We start from the raw sequence: 19,899 nt of genomic DNA, 5'->3' as shown, positions 1-19,899 counted from the left end.
TGACATTTCCTGCCTTTGTTGTCCAGCTGCAACACCTGGGCTTTCTGAGGTCTCAAGGACCATAGTATCCATTCTGTGAAGAGGTGATCAGACCTGTGTACAATATTCCAGCCAGGGCTCTGATCCAAGTCTTAAACATTATCAGTGCAATTGGTTTTGATTTAACACTCTCCCGGTCTACAAACAGCTGTTATACAGCTCAGCGATAATCATCTTTCTGAATGACACACCCCTGCTCTTTCAGAATCGTACACTTGGAAGACAAGACTGAAGACAAGCAGAAGAGACTGCTGTAGGCTTGTTTGGATTAGTGTAGCTACGGTATTGGCAGACCCCACAATATGAATGTGAATGCGCATAAGTCAGTTTGTACCCAAACTGGAACATCATACAGTACAGGATAAAACAGCCAATCAGCAGTTGCATGTTGGATGCTCAAAATTAATACTAATATAGCCCTACATAGGATCACGTTCCTAACTAGGAGTGTTCATAAGTTAGACATTTGTATATCGGGGTTACCTGTACACTTCAACAGAGTACTCATCAACAAACTGATGTTTTTTCAAAATTCCCCAAAGTAGTCTCTCAGCCTCTCCTCTGTAACTGCCTCACTGAACACAAAACTACTGTTTCTCTCATTGTCTTTCAGTTTGTAAATTTGCAGTGATGTAATGTTTCTCCTTCAGAATATAAATTATCACAAGATTTGGTTTGGTCAGGCTTGTTGGTGAATTATTAGGAGGAGGGGTGATGTTTATACACAGGATCATCAATCTGAGATTCAAAGAACAGTTAATGGGGCAAAGACAACATGGTCTTGTGAAAGGGAAATTATGTTTGAGATGTAATAAGCAGGCTGCGGAAAGGGGAACAAGGAAATAGAGTAGATCTGGATTTCCCAAAGGTTGCTACAAAAGATCAGAACTCTCCGGCATAGAGAGTGGATTGGTTAGCTGACAGGAAACAGAGTTCGGATAAGTGGATACTTTTCAGGTGAGCAATCAGTAACTAATGGATAACACAGCAACAAGGATCAGAGTGCAGCCATTTACAGTCTGCTTTACTGGCTTGGATGAAAGGCACAACTGCATTTTATACTTTCATGGGATGTGGGTGTCACTAGCTGCATCAGCATTTATTGCCCGTCCCTAGTTGCCCCTTGAGGAGGTGGGGATGAGCTGCCTCCTTGAACCGCTGCAGTCCATATGCTGTGGGTTGACCCACAATGTTATTAGGGAAAGAATTCCAGGATTTTGACCCAGTGACAGTGAAGGAATAGAGATATGTTTCCAAATCAGGATGGTGAGTGGTTTGGAGGGGAACTTGCAAGGGGTGGAGTTCCCCTGTATCTGTTTCCCTTAGCCTTCTATTAGACAGTGGTTTGGAAGAATTTAGATGAGTATTTCAAACACCATAGGCTACAACCAAGTGCTGAAAATGGGACTAGAGCAGAAAGACAGTCAGTGATCAGGACAAACAAGGACCGCCCTTCCATTCTGCAGGACCCTATGACAACTGCTGTTGATGAGCATGGAACTAGTTGTCACTGTGGACCGAGATGAGAAGGAATTTTGTTTCTGCGATCCTTTGGAATTCTCTTCCCACAGAACTGGGTGCCTGACTATCAAAAATGTTCAAAACTGAGCTTGATAGCTTTGACGATGCTGACAGAAGCATGGGACATGCGAAAAGGGGAAGATCAGTCATGATGTGATTGAACAGAGCAGCAGACCCGAGGGGGTGAATTATCAGTTCCTTCTGTTTGTTTTTCTCACACCTACCCAGTGAATTTCCCACACTTTTCAGAAATAATTTGGAGGGGTAAATGAAATAAATTGGAGGATAATGTTCTAACCTACTACTTTGTAACATGCTGATCTCTACTGATAACAACCTCACCCTCTGATTCATATTTTCATTCAAATTGGAAAGCGTTTCAGTAATTTTCTCACAGTCTTTAAAAAAATGATCACCATGGTGTCTAATTACAACTAAAAATGTTAGCTTTGTTATAATAGGCTGGCCGTAGACGGGAGAAATCACTGGTATTTTGTACTGCTGGGGATAACCCCAAATGTCTCTGAGGGGAACTCCCTCAGGCAGATTCCCAAGGCCAACTCAACTAGCGCTTTCATTGAGTGAGTTTTTAATTCCAAACAAGACGGGTCAGAGCAAAGCAAAATTGGGAATGGAGCAGTGATAATGGGAACTGCAGATGCTGGAGAATCCAAGATAACAAAGTGTGGAGCTGGATGAACACAGCAGGCCCAGCAGCATCTCAGGAACACAAAAGCTGACATTTCAGGCCTAGACCCTTCGTCTGATGGAGCAGCCTTGGAATGTTAGCATCACAGAGGTCACCATATTCAATGCTGATGCAGTAAAATCACCTGAAATCTAGTTAAAACAGCATCTGGCCTTTTACTGACCAGAATCTATCACACTGTTTCACACAGCTCCTTTGATACTGAAGCAATCCATGTCCAAATGCAGGGCAATACCCAGGCTTGGGCTGACAGTTGGCAAGTGACATTCATGCCAAACAAATGCCAGGCAATGGCTATCTCCCATTAGAGACAATCTAACCACTGCCCATTGACATTCGATAGTGTTACCACCACTGAATCCCCCACTGTCACCATCCTGGGGATTACCACTGACCAGAAACTCAACTGGACCAGCCAAATAAATAGTGCAGTTACATGCACAGCTCAGAAGCTGGAAATCCTGCGGCAAGTAGCTCCCCTCCTGACTCCTCAAAGTCTGTCCACCACCTACAGGGCACAAGTCAGGAGTGTGACGTAACACTCCCCACTCGTCTGGAAGGGGACAGCTCCATCACTCAGGAAGCTCACAATTAGGTGGATTGGCCGTGCTAAATTGCCCATAGTGCTCAGGGATGTTTAGGTTCGGTGGGTTAGATATGGGAAATTAGGGGAATGGGTCTGGGTGGGAACTCTCTTCAGAGGAGTAGTGTGGACATGTTGGGCTGAATGGCCTGTTTTCACACTGTAGGGATTCTATGATGATCTGTGATGCTGGCCATCCAGGGCTAATCAGCCCATTTGATTGGCATTGCATTCACCAACATCCACTCCCTCCACCACCAATACATAATGGCAACAGAAACCTTCCAGTTGCATCAAATTGTATCCATCAAGATACAAGACACGCTCCAAAACCTGACTGAGGCTCCTTGAACAGCAAACCTATAAGCTCGGCCACAAAAGGACAAAGGCATAAATTACATCAGAACACCACGACCTCAAATTACACTCCAACCATTCACCATCCTGACTGTGGACTATATCGCTGTTCCCTCACTGTCAAAACCCTGGAATGTGCTCCCTAACAACATTGTGGTGTACCTATACTACATGGGTTGTGGAGTTCAAAAAGGCAGACTGGCAGTTAACTATCAGTCATCATTAACTCATTCATTCTGAGCTGTGTTCCTTTGAAAATTGAAAGTGAATTTTCCAACAATTCAGCACTGTCCTCTCATGCAGTGTGAATGCTGCTTTCCTATTAATTTGATACTTCTTGCCAATAGTCCTAATGAGTACAAGATGAAAAGTATAGACAAAATGTATCTTTCTTCAGTCATGCTCAAGTTCTGTACAAACAAGAGACTATCTTAATTCATTGTGTAAAAGGCGAAGTCACCATGGGCACATCAGAGAGACAGAGAGAGATGACACTTCAGGCAAGGGGGAAGAGATTGAGAAGGAACAGCCTTCATGCTAACTTCAGCCAGTGAGGAAATGGAGCCCACACTATTGATCTCACTCTGTATCGGAGACCAGCTGTCCAGCCAACTGAGCTAACGTACTCCTGATTGCAGTGACCGGAGCAGTGGTGAAGAGATTGGCCAATCAAAATAAACTATGATTTGCCCCAAACTAGTCTTTTTTTTAAGATAAAAACTGACACAATGTCAACAATGGTCCCTGCCAAGCAAGGAGGTGGCAGAGTTTGAAATATTTCTCGTGTGGAATCAGTTTGACACGGGAAGGTGTAATGTCGAGTAGCCACCATCAGAGGGCAATGTTGTCGTGGACCTTCTAAAGAAACTGTTCGTAACTTATCACAGGAGCCTGGTCAATGAAACCCCCTTCCCCTAGTTCTAGTGAAAAAAGGAAGTGTAGAAATATGTTAAACTAACACTGAACCTTAGTTATATCTCACCAGGTGCACATTTATGTTCTCGATATCGTATCTAAAAATGTATGGGGGCACAGGAGGACGTGCAGAGCAAACGTACAGGAGAGAGAGCAGATTTCTCTAGAAAACACTGAGGCTGAAGAGTGACCTTACAGAGGACTTTCATGTCATGAATCTGTTTGACAGGTAGATGGGGAGATCTTTCTCTTTAAATTAAGGGTCATTGGCATAAGACAATCACTAATAAATCAAAAGGGTAATTGAGGAGAAGCCTCTTCCTCCCAGAGATCGGGGTGAATGTGCAGCATGCTTCCTCAGGGAATGGGTAGGACAAACATTTTTAATACATTTTAAGGGCAAATCTGGATAAATGCAGGAGAAAGAAAGGAACAGAAGGGTGAAGATGTGAGATGAAGAGCGGGTGGCCGCAAGGTCAAAGGAAGCAAAATGATGGTGTACACCAATGGAGCAGAATGTGCTGTTTGTCTACAAAGGACTGAGCATAAGGCAGTATATAATTAAATTATTAAACTCCAATCCACGCAACATAGGAATCCTGGTCTCACAGGCTCAAACAATTAGGATGATTTTCACTGGAGTTCAGAAGAATGAGAAGGATCTGATAGAAACCTATAGAATTCCAGCAGAACTAGACAGGATAAACACAGGAAGGGTGTTCCCCTTGGTCAGGGTGTCCAGAACCAGGAGGTCAGGATGTGGAGTAAACCATTTAGGACTGAGATGAGGAGAAACATCTTCACCTGAAGAGTGGTGAGCCTGTGGAATTCTCTGCCATTGAAAAGAGTCGAGGGCAAGTCACTGAATATATTCAAAAGGAAGCAGATACCGTTTTTAGGCCTAAAGAGATCAAAGGCCTTGGGGAACATAGAACATAGAACAGTACAGCACAGAACAGGCCCTTCAGCCCACAATGTTGTGCCGACCATTGATCCTCATGTAAGCACCCTCAAATTTCTGTGACCATATACAGTCCAGCAGTCTCTTAAATGACCCCAATGACCTTGCTTCCACAACTGCTGCTGGCAACGCATTCCATGCTCTCACAACTCTCTGCGTAAAGAACCTGCCTCTGACATCCCCTCTATACTTTCCACCAACCAGCTTAAAACTATGACCCCTCGTGCTAGCCATTTCTGCCCTGGGAAATAGTCTCTGGCTATCAACTCTATCTATGCCTCTCATTATCTTGTATACCTCAATTAGGTCCCCTCTCCTCCTCCTTTTCTCCAATGAAAAGAGACCGAGCTCAGTCAACCTCTCTTCATAAGATAAGCCCTCCAGTCCAGGCAGCATCCTGGTAAACCTCCTCTGAACCCTCTCCAAAGCATCCACATCTTTCCTATAATAGGGCGCCCAGAACTGGACGCAGTATTCCAAGTAAGCAGGAACAGGGCACTGAGTTAAATGATCAAGACTTGATTATGTTGAATGTAGCAGCAAGCTCAACAGACCAAATGGCCTGTTGCTGCCTATATTTTCTATGCTTTTGTGTAGCATCAAATCATTGAGCTTTGGACTGCAGTGGATGGGAAATGCTTGTCTCCTTAATCTGAAACGAGATGCTGAGTGAAGTGGCACGGAAGGACAAAACTAAGCTGGAAAACACAAACAGCCAGGACACGGGCAATAAGAGAGGCCATTGACCCTCCTGAGGGTACTTTATACATTCAGATATATGCTATATCTTATCACAGATTGCCTTCTGAAACTCTGCTGTGTGTTCCCTGGAGGTTTTTCAAACAGTATTACATGGCCACAGTAGTTTAATTAATCATCTGGTGAGTTAACAACAGTCTCCAATAATTAAAACTGATATTTCATGAATATGTAAATAATAAAATGTAGGGTAATTGCAAATGCTCCTTTAAAAATGTGTAACACCCTGGACCTCCCAAGCCTGGACTCTTGGCGAGACAGGAATGTTGTGCAAGTATAGAGCTTGGGACCTGCCCTTTCACAGCGGAGAGTGAGCTGGCTACAAGGGACAATCAATGCATGACAACTGTAGCTTTAAAGATAAAACTGGATCAATACGTGATACATGGAAAAATGTGAAGGTATAAAGGGGGACGCAGTGTTGGAGTGGTAATGTCACTGGATCAGTAATCCAGAAACCCAGGGTGATGTTTTGGCTAAGCACGGTTTGAATTCCAGCACAATAGATGGTTAAAACTTGAATTCAATTTAAATATAGAGAGCTGATCTAATTGCTCTTGATCAATAGTTAGGGAATCATGGGTTATGGGAAAAATACAGGAGATGGAACAAGAGGAATGCCAGATCAGCTTTGATTATATTGAATGGCAGAGCAGGCTCAAGGGGCTGAATGGCCTACTCTTGTTTTGATGTCTAATGGTGATTATGAATCCATTGCTGATTAGCATAGAACCTCATCTGGTTCACTCACATCCTTCAGGGATGGAAATCTGCTATCCTCACCTGGTCTGGCCTACATACTGAACTACCCCAGACCCATAGCAATGTGGTTGGCTGTTAAGTGCCCTCTAGTCATTTAGGAATGGGCAATAACTGCTGGCCTGGCCAGTGACACCAACATTCTACATATTAACTGAGAAAAAGAATTGCAGGACAGTTTACTTCTTTGGAATGCTGTTGTAAAGAGATGGTATCGACACAAGGGGGGGAAGAGCCGTCTTGTGTACTTTGGGCCTTTGTAGCTTTGTTCTGGATGACCTCAGGCCATTTTAAGCATTGTCCACATCTAAACAAAGTCAGTGACTTTCAGCAGATCAGTCAATCACAGGAGCATCACAAATGGAGCCCGATCCTTCCCTTTGCCAATGGGGACTGAAGGGAGCACATTGAGTCTCCAGCTATAAAGCACATACTGAATCAGGGATCTTCCTGGCACATGGAAAGGGAGAGAAACTGAGACTCTGTGCGGTGTACTGAATATTCCAATAATCCACAAATTTATATTTATACAGGTGCCACTCCATCACCCAGACACCTACACCCACCTCTATAATGAGGACCCCCCAACATCCTATTTCAGTTTACTGCTTGAACACTCTGAACTGCCTTTGTAACATCTGCACTTCTACGCTTTTCTAACAGGTCTCCCCTTCCCTTCTCTGTAAAACTGACTGCATCCAATTTTGTCCTGACCATTATCACCAAATCCTTCCTGTCGATCACCTCCTGTCCAGTCATTTCTGACCAACATTAGTGCCAATCCATCAGAGCCTGCAATCTGAAATTCTCAGTCTCATGCTCAAGCAGCTCCCTGCTTTTACACCTCTGTGACCTCATCCCGACCTGGAGCTATCCTAAATGCTGACACTCCTCTCTCTGTGGTCTTACACACATCCTCCAATCCACCGTTGGTATCAATGCTCCCAGTTACCTGACATCCCTGGAATTCCCTCACAAAGCCTCTTAGCCTCTCTACCTCGCTCAGCTTCTTCCACTTCTTAACACCTGGAATCAGCAAGTTGCCTTTTCTGGGAGAGAGAGACACGACTAGATTTGTATTGACCAGAGTTTAGATGAGCCAGAGGTGTCATGATTGAAACATAGAAGGTCCTGAGGGGTCCTGACTGGGTGTAGACAGCAAGCCTGATTCTTCTGCTGGGAGAATCTAGAACTTGGGGTTGCTGTTTAAAACAAAGGGTCATCCATTTCCAACAGAGATGGGGAAGAACCGTTTCTTTTGTACAGTTTTGAGTCTTTGGAACTTGCTTCCTGAAAAAGGAAGTGGAAGATGTTTAAGATATTTAAGGTGTAGGTGAATAGATTCCGGTTAAACAAGGGGGTTGAAGGGCATATGAACAGGTGAGGATGTAGACTTGAGATTACAATCAGACCAGAGCAATCCTATAGAATGGAGATGATGGAATAATGATATCATCACCAGGCCTATTGGTTTGGATAATGTTCTGGTGACCTGGATTCAAGTCCTGCCATGATAGATTATGAGTTCAGTTTTAAAAAAGTTATAAGATCAAAAGACCATGAGGCATAGGAGCAGAAATTAGGCCATTCAGCCCATTGAGTTTGCTTCACCATTCATTCATGGCTGATAAGTTCCTCAACCCTATTCTCCAAACTTTCCTCATATGTTAAGCTTTCTATTCCTGGGGCCATTCTCGTGAACTTCCTCTGGACCTGCTCCAGGGCCAGTGCATCCTTCCTGAGATTTAGTATCTATTTAAGTAATTAATGGTGACCTTGAACCACTTGTCATTGAAAAAAATGATTATCTTAAAACCCCATCTGGTTCACTTTAGGGAATAAAAGCTGCCATCTTTACCTGGTCTGATCTACATGTGACTCCAGACCCACAGTATTGTGATTGGCTCTTAACTGCCCTCTGGCAATTGGGCAATAAATGCTGCCTGAGCCAGTGACACTCAGATCCCACGAAAGAATAAAATGAACAAATTGCCTACTCCTGCTCCCAACTCGTACATTTTTACGAAAAATCCACCCCTTTTGACAAGTTTTTAATCAAACTTCCCAATGTCTCCTCGCAGCCTTTTGTCAAATTTTGTTTGTGAACATTTCTGTGATGATTTAGACCGATTTTCCACATTAAAGATGCTCTATAAGAGTAGCATGTATTGTATTATTTGTACTGTGTGTGTGTGTGTGTGTGTGTGTGTGTGTGTGTGTGTGTGTGTGTCTGTGTGTGCGTGCGTGTGCATGTGTGTGTGTGTGTGTGTGTGTGTGTGTGTAAGTCCAGAGGAGAGACATCCATTTTCCTAATCAGAATGATCACTGTTCTCAGTTGTTGCCTATGGCAACAAGAAAAAAAATTAATGTTAGCTTTTATAAGCAGACCCTTACCAACAAAGCAATAAAATGGAGAATATTAGCACTTAACCTAAATGTTCAGGACTTACAGACTGCACAGTCCTCTCTCTGTATTGGTAAGTGATTTATTGGAGTGATGCTTCATTTACAATAAGGAGGAGCTGGAAATGAGAAAAGGTACATTACCCTGAGGACTGGGCTCAAATAAATGGATTCAAGGCTGTAAAAGGCTGTTACAAAGATGGAATATGTGTGGAAATCAATTCATTCAGGTCCCCTTCCATTTTATTGTCTTAAATGTCGCTGCTGTCCAAAAGATTGTTTATTTTACATTTAATTTGCATGCATCACGGGCAGTGTCCCCGTGTCAAAAAAAATACTGGGGGCGAGGAGGAAGGAAGTGAGCTGCAGACTTGGGGGGAGCTCCTGAACTTGGCTAATCAATCCAGAAATCGACACAGCCAAAAATGCCCCCTCGTTCAGCACTTCAAGTAAGCGAATTATTATAGAAATAAGCTATCGGACCTGACTCGATTTCACTAGTGCGCTTGAGTTAAATAGTCATTGCCTATCGGGGGGGGCCACAGAACGTAATGAGATCATACTTGCAGGGACGTAGGAAATGGGAAATAGGATCAGGAGCAAACCATCCAACCCCTCAAAGCCTATTCCATATTCAATTTATTCATTGCTGAACTCTGAACTCAATTTTGCAGATTGCGCACACACTGTCTGTATTACATAGTCTCCAGACAGGACTGTGCACATATTCATAGAATCACAGAATTATACAGCTCAGAAGAAACCCTTTGGCCCATCAAGTCTGTGCTGACTGCTCTAAATTGACACTTGTCCCAGTTCCAGCACTAGGCCCATAGCCTTGAACTTTGCCGGTTCAAGAGCTCAACTGAGTATTTTTTTAAAGGTTGTGAGGTTTCCTGGTGCAACTACTCTCCCAGGCAGTGCATTTCAGATCCCCACTCCCAGTACAACTCTCCACCCAGCTCCCTGACCAACATCTCTGTCTCTGGCTTGCTGCAGTGTCCCAGCAAAGTTCAGTGCAAGTTGAAAGAACAACACCTCATTTTCTGTTTGGTAACCCTGCCGCCCTCTAGGACTTGACATCGGGTTCAATAACTGTAGGACTTGAAGCACCTTCTCCTATGTCCTTACCCCAACCTCCACGCGCCAGGCCTTGTTATCTCATGGTCTGCTATTAAACACTGCCCAACGTTAGCCGCTAATAGCCCCCACTAATAGCTATTCATTTTCCCAGGCTGACAGTTATCCACTCCTTTCTCTGTCCAACTGTCCTTCTCTCTCTTTGGGCTCTATCACCAGCCATTGCTTACACCTCACGCACCACCACCCCCCAACCCCACCCCCACCCTATCGTCGGCATAAAACCCAACACTTTGCTGGCTACCATCAGTTCTGAGGAAGGGTCACTGGACCCGAAACATTTACCCTGATTTCTCTCCACAGACGCTGCCAGACCTTTTCCAGCAATTTCTGTTTTTGTTTATGATTATAGGGCTCTGTGTTGTATTGACATTGGGAGTTTTGGTTGAACCCCCTAAGATTAGAGAAGGAATGGCAATTAGACTGGATTCTGGCCTATAATTTATACAGAGCCTTCCAATCTAGCACAGAAATACATCAGGTTTCTGTCTCTGCTTGTTGACTAATTGGAACCTCAATGAAAAATTGTGTTGGGAATATTCAGAAACCACTAAGCTGTTTACTTGTATAGGTGTCACATTCAAGAAAAGCCAATTTCTTCTATCTACCTTCTCATCAGATCCATAACAGTTCCCAGGGTAGAGACGAGGAGAGCTACACTCTCATGTGTATGTCGTGCCTCATAGCCAAACTCTGGAGTGTGTAAGGCTGATTTCTTACAATAGATCACTTTGTTTTTGTGGCATGTTTCTTTGGTTTGGTCTAATTCCTAACCCCCAGGTCTCAGGCCCCATCCCCGGGTTCAAATGGTCCTTTTGTTTTTGCTCCTGTGGTCATCAGAAATGCCCTGTCTTCATCCTTCCCAATGTGCAACCTTCACAAAGATGACCATTTTGGCTCTCCACCATTACCCAGTGGGATAGAGCTGCTGTTTTTACTGAGTCAGCCACTTCAGTGGATGTACCTCCCACTTCCATAACACCTGGAATTTCCAGGGATCTATCCATAGGCCTCGTCCTATTTCTCATCTGCATGTGGTCCTTCAATGACACCATTGGACAAACCCTTCTTCATATACAGTCATGCACTGACAACACCCAGCTTAATCCCATCTCCTCCTGACACTACTGTCCCTTTTGTTACATTGTCAGAAGCTCATCCCACATCTAATCCTGAAGAAATAGAGATTTCTTCAAGTGAAATGTTTGGAAGATCAAAGCTAATGTCTTTGGTTACAGCCTTAAACTTTGTTAGCCAGAGACTGTACCTTCCCCCTTTATGACAAAGTCCAAGGCCAAACCACATGGTCCACAGTCTTGGTGCTTTGTTTAATCCTGCAGTGAGCTTCTCACGACGTACCCACACCATCACTGAAACTGCTTTCTTCCACTCATCACATCTCCAAGCTTCACCCCTGCCTCAGCTTATCTCCTGCTCAAACCCTGCTCCATGTCCAAGTCACCTCGAGACTCAACTATTACAATTGATGCCAGGCTGGCGTCTCTCTGTGAGGTTCTCCAAAACTGCCCTCAACAAGTCTTACTCCACCAACTGACTCCTGTATTGGTTTACCAACATTTAAAATTTTCATTCTTATTTACGAATCCTTCTCTGGTCTTCTCCCTCCTGTTCCTGCAGCTCCCTGAAGCCCAACAACACTTGAGATTTCTGCACTTCTCTAATACAATCCCTCCCCCTGCCAAGTCCTATCCCTAATTTCCTTTGCTTCAACTGTGGCAGCCATACCTCTCCGGCTTATATCTTTCGTCTTATCTTTCTCTCGGTCTATCTGTCTCTCTCTCTGTCTCCCCCCCCTACACAGTCTTTAAAACCTGCCTGTTTGGCTAAGCTTTTGGTCCTCTGACCTGATATCACCTGATATGGCGAGGGTCAGATTTCCTTTGGTTATGCTCCTGTGAAACATCTTGAATCATTTTACAATATTAAAGCTCCCAACCCCCCATCATCACCATCTACTCTCTGCTCAGTTTCAGGGTTGTCCCATGATTCTGGTAGAGTCCAGCTTCCCAACACCCCTCACCCCGGGGTGAATATTCAAAATTGTGGGAAGCTTTCTCCTGAACTGGGTTTGTGAACCTGAGGATTGTCCTGACTCTGGTCTCTTGGCCTCAGCCTTAAAATTCAGACCATTGTTTTGCCAAATAATTCCATTAGGAGAGGGAACTAAAGCAGGCCATGGGGCCTGATGACATGTTACTTGGCCACATCTTCAGTTTGAGTTGGGAAGCTTGAGTCAGGAAATTTGCAGACTCCCATCAGTTTAAAGGACGCCACTGGGTGGTGGATGTGGAATAGGATTGGGTCTGCCAATCCTGGAAACAGATGCTAGGCCACCTTAAACCACCACCCCTCCGTGCCAACTCCATGCCAACTCATGCTCCTTATGCACTCCAGACCCTCCCAATGCACCTTCCTCAACCACTCACGTGGTATCCAGGCCGGACAGATCTGAGGAGCCATGTGGAGATGACAACAATATTAACATAACAAATTCATAGGGCTTTAATGTGAAAAGCATTCCCAATTGCAAAACACATTCAAGCTTTTAAAACTCAAGTGGTCAATCTCTTAAAGCAGCAAACTTTATTCAGATGCCAGAAAGGGCCAAACCTTTGCTGGACTCTTTAAACTGTCAATCAAACCATGAACTCAAAAACTCTCTGCTAAGATAACTGTAGCATTTGGAACTCGGTCAATAATTCATAACATATGATAATAGCTCTTGTGAAATGTCAACACATACCTTTATTTTAATGACAAAAACAGAAGACCTAAACCCTCTGGCCCTTCAATCAGAATGGTTTTTTTTAACACTAACCAACAGTTGCAGGCTGTTTCCTTCAAGTTTAAAGAGTGGGATGTTTAAAAACATGAAGATCAAGATACTTAAATGCATTTATCACACTTCCGAGCACGTTTACGACTTCTGCATAAATTAGTGACTGCTACACCATGGGCCAACACAAGTAGGGTTTGTTTGAATTCAGCACTGAGCTCCAATGAGTTTGTGTATCTCTCCTGAAGAGTCTCGCCCTAGACCCACTTCTATAAAAATGTAATCAGTTGGAAATATGGCTGGGGTGTCTGCCATTTCCCATTCAGCAAGAATCTATGAAATTTGAGCCCAGAGGATCCAGTGATGTACTGAGAAAGTGGGCACTCATTGAGATCAATGTCTCATTGGGCCAATGATGTGGAGGTGCCGGTGTTGGACGGGGATGGACAAAGTCAGAAGGTACATGACACCAGGTTATATTCCAACAGGTTTATTTAAAAATAACAACCTTTCTGAATGCTGCTCCTTTACCTGACAAAGGAGCAATGTTCCGAAAGCGTGAGATTTGAAATAACCCTATATAGTTGGACAATAACCTGGTGTTGTGTGACTTCTGACTTTGTTGGGCCTATGAGAAGGCGTAGGAGCAGATGTAGGCCATTCAGCCTCAAGTTTGCTATGCTATTCAATGGAGTTGATCTGATCACTCTCAACTCCAATTTCCTGCATTTTCCCCATAACTCTTAATTCCTCCTTCTTGAATAAAAATCTTTCTATCTCAGCTTGAATATGATAACAACCCAACCTGTGAGCCCTCTTCGCTAAAGAATTCTACAGATTGACTACTCTCTGAGAGAAGAAATTCCTCCTCATCTTTGTCCTAAAGAGAATCTACAAGTATATTCAGGCCAAAAGAGTAACTAGGGAGAGAATAGGGGCCCTTAAAGATTAAAGAGGTCATCTATGTATGGAACCACAGGGGGTGGGTGAGGTCATAAACTGATGTTTTGCATCAGTATTTACGGTGGAGAAAACCATGGAAGGTAGGGAATTCGGGGGAAATAAATGTCTTGAAAAGAGTCCATGTTACAGAAGAGGAGGTTTTTGAGGTCTTAAAGTGCATAAAGGTAGATAATTCCCTGGGACCTAATCAAGTATATCTCAGGACATGGTAGGAAGCTCAGGAAGAAACTGTGGGGCCTCTAGCAGAGATATCTGTACCATCAACCATGAGATGTCAGAAGACTGGAGAGTGGCTAATGTTGTGCAATTACTTAAGAAAGGCTGCAAGGAGAAGCGAGAGAACGACAGAGCAGTGAGCTGAACATCAGTGGAAACTAAGTTGCGTGAGGGCATTCTGAGAGATAGGATCTACATGCATTTGGAAAGCCAAGGGCCGATTAGGGTTAGTCAACATGGCTTTGTGTGTGGGAAACTGTTCCTCACAAATTTGATTGAGTTCTTTGAATAGGTGACCAAAAAAATGCATGAATGTAGAGCCGTAGTTGTTATTGACATGGACTTTAGCAAGGGCTTTGACAAGGTTCCATGTGGTAGACTGCTTGGTAAAGTTAAAAGTTAGGTCACATGGCATCCAGGTAGAGCTGATTGTGGATACAAAATTGACTTGATGGTAGGAGACAGAGGTCAGTGGAAAAGTGCTCAGAGATAATGGGAACTGGAGAATCCGAGATAACAAAGTGTGAGGCTGGATGAACACAGCAGGACAAGCAGTATCTCAGGAGCACAAAAGCTGACGTTTCGGGCCTAGACCCTTCATCACAAAAGGGGGATTGGGTGAGGGTTCTGAAATAAATAGGGAGAGAGGGGGAGGCAGACTGAAGATGGAGAGAAAAGAAGATAGGTGGAGAGGAGAGTATGGGTGGGGAGATAGGGAGGGGATAGGTCAGTCCGGGGAGGACGGACAGGTCAAGGGGGCGGGATGAGGTTAGTAGGTAGGAAATGGAGGTGCGGCTTGAGGTGGGAGGAGAGCATAGGTGAGAGGAAGAACAGGTTAGGAGGCGGGGATGAGCTGGGCTGGTTTTGGGATGCAGTGGGGGGAGGGGAGATTCCTCTAACCTTTTCTTCCTCTCACCTATCCCCTCCTCCCACCTCAAGCCGCACCTCCATTTCCTACCTACTAACCTCATACCGCCCCCTTGACCTGGCCGTCCTCCCTGGACTGACCTATCCCCTCCCTACCTCCCCACCTATACACTCCTCTCCACCTATCTTCTCCTCTATCCATTTTCAGGTCCGCGTCCCCCTCTCTCCCTATTTGTTTCAGAATCCTCTCCCCATCCCCCTCTCTGATGAAGGGTCTAGGCCTGAAATGTCAGCTTTTGTGCTCCTGAGATGCTGCTTGGCCTGCTGTGTTCATCCAGCTCTACGTTTTGCTGGTGAAAATGGGCTGTTGTTCAGACTTGGGTCCTGTGACTAGCAGAGTTCCACAGGGTTATCTGTTGGGTCCACTGTTCTCATCATTTCTATAAACAATTTAGATGAGAACATAAGAGGCATGGTTAGTAAGTTTGTGGATGACACTGATGTGGAATAGTGGACAGTGAAGGAAATTATCTAAGAGTACAACAGCACTTTGATCAACTGGATCAGTGAGCCCGAGAATGGCAGCTGGAGTTTAGATTAATGAGAAATGTCGCATTTTAGTAAGAAAACCAGGGCAGGACATATACAGTTAATGGTAGGACCCTGGGGAGTGTTGTCAGACAGAGGAGACACCTGGAAGTGTAGATATAGTTCCTTGGAAGTTGCCCTGCAGGTAGACAGGGGGGTGAAGAAGGCTTTTGGCAAGCTTCCCTTCATCAGCCCGAGCACTGAGTGCAGAGTGGGAATGAAATGTTACTGACGTTCAAAATCACTGTTAAGGCCATATTTGGAGCACTGCGTACAATTCTGGTCACCCTGTAATAGAGGGGCATTATTAAACTGTTCGTTTGACAAAGGAGCAGCGCTTTGAAAGCTTGTGATTTCAAACAAACCTGTTCGACTATGACCTGGTGCGTGTGACTTCTGAGATCTGACACCAGCACCTCCACATCGTCATCATTAAACTGGAAATGGTGTAGAAAGATTTACAAGGACATTACTGAGACTGAAAGGTTTGAATTACGAGGTCAGGCTGGATAGCTTGGGACTGTTATCCCCCGAGCATAGGATGCTGAAGAGTGGCTTTACAGAGGTTTATAAAATCATGAGGAGCATGGATAGAGTGAATAACATCTTTTTTCCAGCGTGGGGGAGTCCAAAACTAGAGAGGCATAGGGCTTACGTGAGAGGGGGAAGATTTGAAAGGGACCTGAGGGGCAGATTTTTCGTGCAGAGGGTGATGCATGTATAGAATGAGCTACCAAAGGAAATGATAGGAGTGGGTACAACGACAGCATTGAAAAGACATTTGGACAGGGCCATGGATAGGAGCAGTTTTGAGGGATTTGGGACAAATGCTGGCAAATGGGATCAGTTCAGTATAGGAAACCTGGTCGGCACAGATGGGTTGGGCTGAAGGGTCTGTCACTATGCTGTACAGGTCTACGACTCCATGACTCTACATGTGTGAATGTTTATTCTGACGTTATACTCTCTGCTCCTTGAATCTCACACAAGGGGAATCACACCCTCTACAACTACTCTATCAAGTTTTGTAAGAATCATGGCTCCCAATTAAGCCCTAGCATAAATTAAAGCTGAGGAGCGAAAGTAGTATCTCAGAGTGGGACATAGGGCTGTTAAAATGACCCAGTAACAGGGTTTACTCATTCTTTCGTAAGATGCTAGCATCATCGGCAGCAACATTTGTTGCCCTCTCCTAAATGGCTCTTGAAATAAATGGCTTGCCAGGTTCCATCAGGGGGGCAGTTAGTGAAAACCACATTGCTATGTGTCTGGAGTCACATGTAGTCCAGACTAGGTGAAGGTGGCAGATTTCCTTCCCTAAAGGGGAGTAGTGAACCAGTTGGGATTTTATGATAATTGATGCTAATTGTCCTGGTCAACAACACTGAGATGAAGTTATATTCCAGATATTATTAATTGAGTTTAAATTCCACCGGGTGTCAGTGTGGGATTTGAAACCTCCAGGATATGGGACACTGAATTACTCATCGTGTGGCATAATCACTATATCACTGCTTTATTAATACAGAGTTGGCCAAAGAAATGGAGGGATTTGAAAAAAAAATTGAAGTGATTAATTGAATGTTATTTTACATCATCATTCAAGCTCACGATTCGTTGTTGAGTATAAAGCCTGTTTGTTATCCCTCAGGGAGTATAAGGGTCTGTTTCTGTGGCCCACCGGTACATTCTGTCTTGGAAACCCATTTCGAAGCCCATCCTTTACACTTTGGTACCCATGACTCCCTGGTTCCCTGGTTCCATGGTTCCATGCCTGATACGTTCCTTTTGAGAATCTCTACTTTAAGTGACGGCCTAGCTGTTTAAGGCATTCATGGCAGCTGACCAGCTCCAGGTTAGGCATCAGAGATAATGGGGACTGCAGATGCTGGAGATTCCAAGATCATCCAGCCTCACATTTTATTATCCAGGTTAGGCATGACTTGCTTTTGGATCAAATGAATTCTAACAAGACTTTGCTTCTCCTGATCTCCGTTCCAAAAGTCCAATCGTCAGTGCTCAAACTATTTAGCATGAGCTTCAAACAGAGACCCCCATCAGCCCAGACCCCATCCTCCCCAAGCTCCCAAAGCCCTGTGAAAGGATTGACACTGACCATAGGTAGTTGGTTTGACAGCGGGTGGCCATCCTGGCCCAGCATGTTGGACACCATGATTGCTGGAAGGTCCATGCTCTGGTAAGGGTACTGAGGAAGCAGCCCATTGGGAGGGACTGAATGGCACAGCGAATGGTAACTCGCATGAGGATCCATCAGGTGAAGAAAGGATGGGTCTCCGAGGTTTGGAGGAGTAATTGGAGGAATCTCATAGTCTTCATCACCAAGTCCCTGGCCAGCAAAGGACTACAAGAAAAAAAAAGAAAAAGATTTGAAAATTTAAGTCAGAGCACACATCTAGAAGTATCTTCACTGAGACAAAATTGTTTCAAATGCAGGATTCCATAACTGAGTTCAATTTAAAAGTATTCAATGTTTAATAATATCGAAAGGAATGTAACTTTTTTTTAAGAAGTCCGTTTAAGGGATGACGGCATCGCTGTTGGGTTATCCTGAATTGCCCCTTGGTCTGAGCATCCTACCCAGCCATTTCAGAGGGCACTTAACAGTCAACCACATCACTGTGGGTCTGGAGTTACACATAGGCCAGACCAGGGAAGGACAGCAAAGTGTTAAGATTTCTATCTCTGAACCAGAAAGTCCAAGACCAAGTCTCACTTGTACAGGAGGTGTTCCATAACAGGTTGATTATTTGAAATTTAATATGAATAAAAAGAGTGGCTTTGTTTCTTTAAAATTTTCATCTAATTCAAAAATGAACCATTGCAAAATGACTGATTCCATAGAATTGCACACAGGAAGTCAGAAATTAGCATACATATCAGGTGAAATAGGCTCTGAATGTTGGTTAATCATTGGACCAGGTACACATTGTTAATCAGGTAATATTTTCACAAATTAGTCATTTGTGTTAAAAATATTCCCATTAGAAATGCTTAGAAACAGCCTCAGTAAATACATCATACTGTAATCACAGCCTTTGACCAGTGGAGACACTGCAATGTCTTGACTGGGGGAAGGATGTAATCGCAGCGTGAGAAATACACACAGGTAGTTCCCACTATAAATCTAGTCTGAAGAATGTACAATGAATAAATAATTAAAACATCACAAAAGAAGCATACAAAAATAAGACAATTAATACAGGAATACCAGGAGTGGAAGGGATGCTGCAGGCTATTCAAGCTTCTGGGTAGCACGGTGGCTCACAGCACCAGGGACCCAGGTTCAATTCCAGCCTCGGGTGACTGTCTGTGTGGAGTTTGCACATTCTCCCCATGTCTGCGTGGGTTTCCTCCGGGAGCTCTGGTTTCCTCCTGCAGCCCAAAGATGTGCAGGCTAGGTGGAATGGTGATGCTAAATTGCCCCTAGGGCCCAGGGATTTTGGGGTTAGCCATGGGAAATCAGGGTTAGGGGGAATGGGTCTGGGTGGGATGCTCTTCAGAGGGGTGGTGTGGACTTGTTGGGCCGAATGTCCTGTTCCACACTGTGGGGATTCTATGATTCTCTGGTTACACGTGACCAGTTCTGGGCACTCCAAATTTGCAAGTACAAATCGATCTTGGAAAGAGCGGCAGTGTAAATTGGCCTGGACGATACCTGAATCCAAGATTAAATTACAGTGAGAGATAGATAGCAAGAACTGCAGATGCTGGAGCCTGAGATAATGCAGTGTGGAGCTGGATGAACACAGCAGGCCAGGCAGCATCAGAGGAGCAGGAAAGTTGACATTTTGGGTCGGGACCCTTTATCAGAACATCAATGAAGGGTCCCGACCTGAAACATCAGCTTTCCTGTTACTCTGATGCTGCCTGGCCTGCTGTGTTCCTCCAGCTCCTCACAGGGTTGTATTCCCTAGAATTTTAGAAAGTTGAGGAGACTTGGTTGAAATTGCTTGCAGTCGGGGATGAGGAAACATTGTTTAAATGTTGCACAGTGTCTTTCAAGAGAGAATTTGAGAACATTTGAGCGGACAAAGGTGGTAATTTAAATTATCCACAAATATCAATTGATACAAGACTAATTAGTCATTCTAAATCTGAGATGAATACATTTTTGTTAGTCAAAGATATTAAGGGGCTTCAGGCAAAAGTGTGGAAACGGAATTGGCACACAGATCATCTTTTAGAAAAATAGCCTCCACTATTCCAAACTTCCTAATGTTCTTACAGATCAGCCTTCCTCATGGTAACACAAAGAGAATATTTTTTATCATCCTTTGTGGGTACACCACAGCTAGTTTTTT

The 19,899-nt window shown here is 44.1% G+C and overlaps 1 protein-coding gene across 6 annotated transcripts in view; it reads right to left on the bottom strand.

The window, feature by feature from the left end:
• tox2 (TOX high mobility group box family member 2) overlaps positions 1-19,899 on the bottom strand; it is a 203,793-nt gene that overhangs the window by 25,639 nt on the left and 158,255 nt on the right. For all 6 annotated transcript variants that reach the window (XM_048550571.2, XM_048550572.2, XM_048550576.2 and 3 more), the window contains exon 3: positions 17,694-17,939. In XM_048550571.2, the coding sequence (XP_048406528.1) occupies positions 17,694-17,939 (246 nt within the window). The remainder of the gene's footprint in view (positions 1-17,693; positions 17,940-19,899) is intronic.

Source organism: Stegostoma tigrinum, chromosome 19 (genome assembly GCF_030684315.1).
Source record: "Stegostoma tigrinum isolate sSteTig4 chromosome 19, sSteTig4.hap1, whole genome shotgun sequence".
Lineage (NCBI taxonomy): Eukaryota > Metazoa > Chordata > Chondrichthyes > Orectolobiformes > Stegostomatidae > Stegostoma > Stegostoma tigrinum.
Note: the sequence above shows the minus strand (reverse complement) of the source record. Positions and strands in the feature narration are given on the sequence as shown.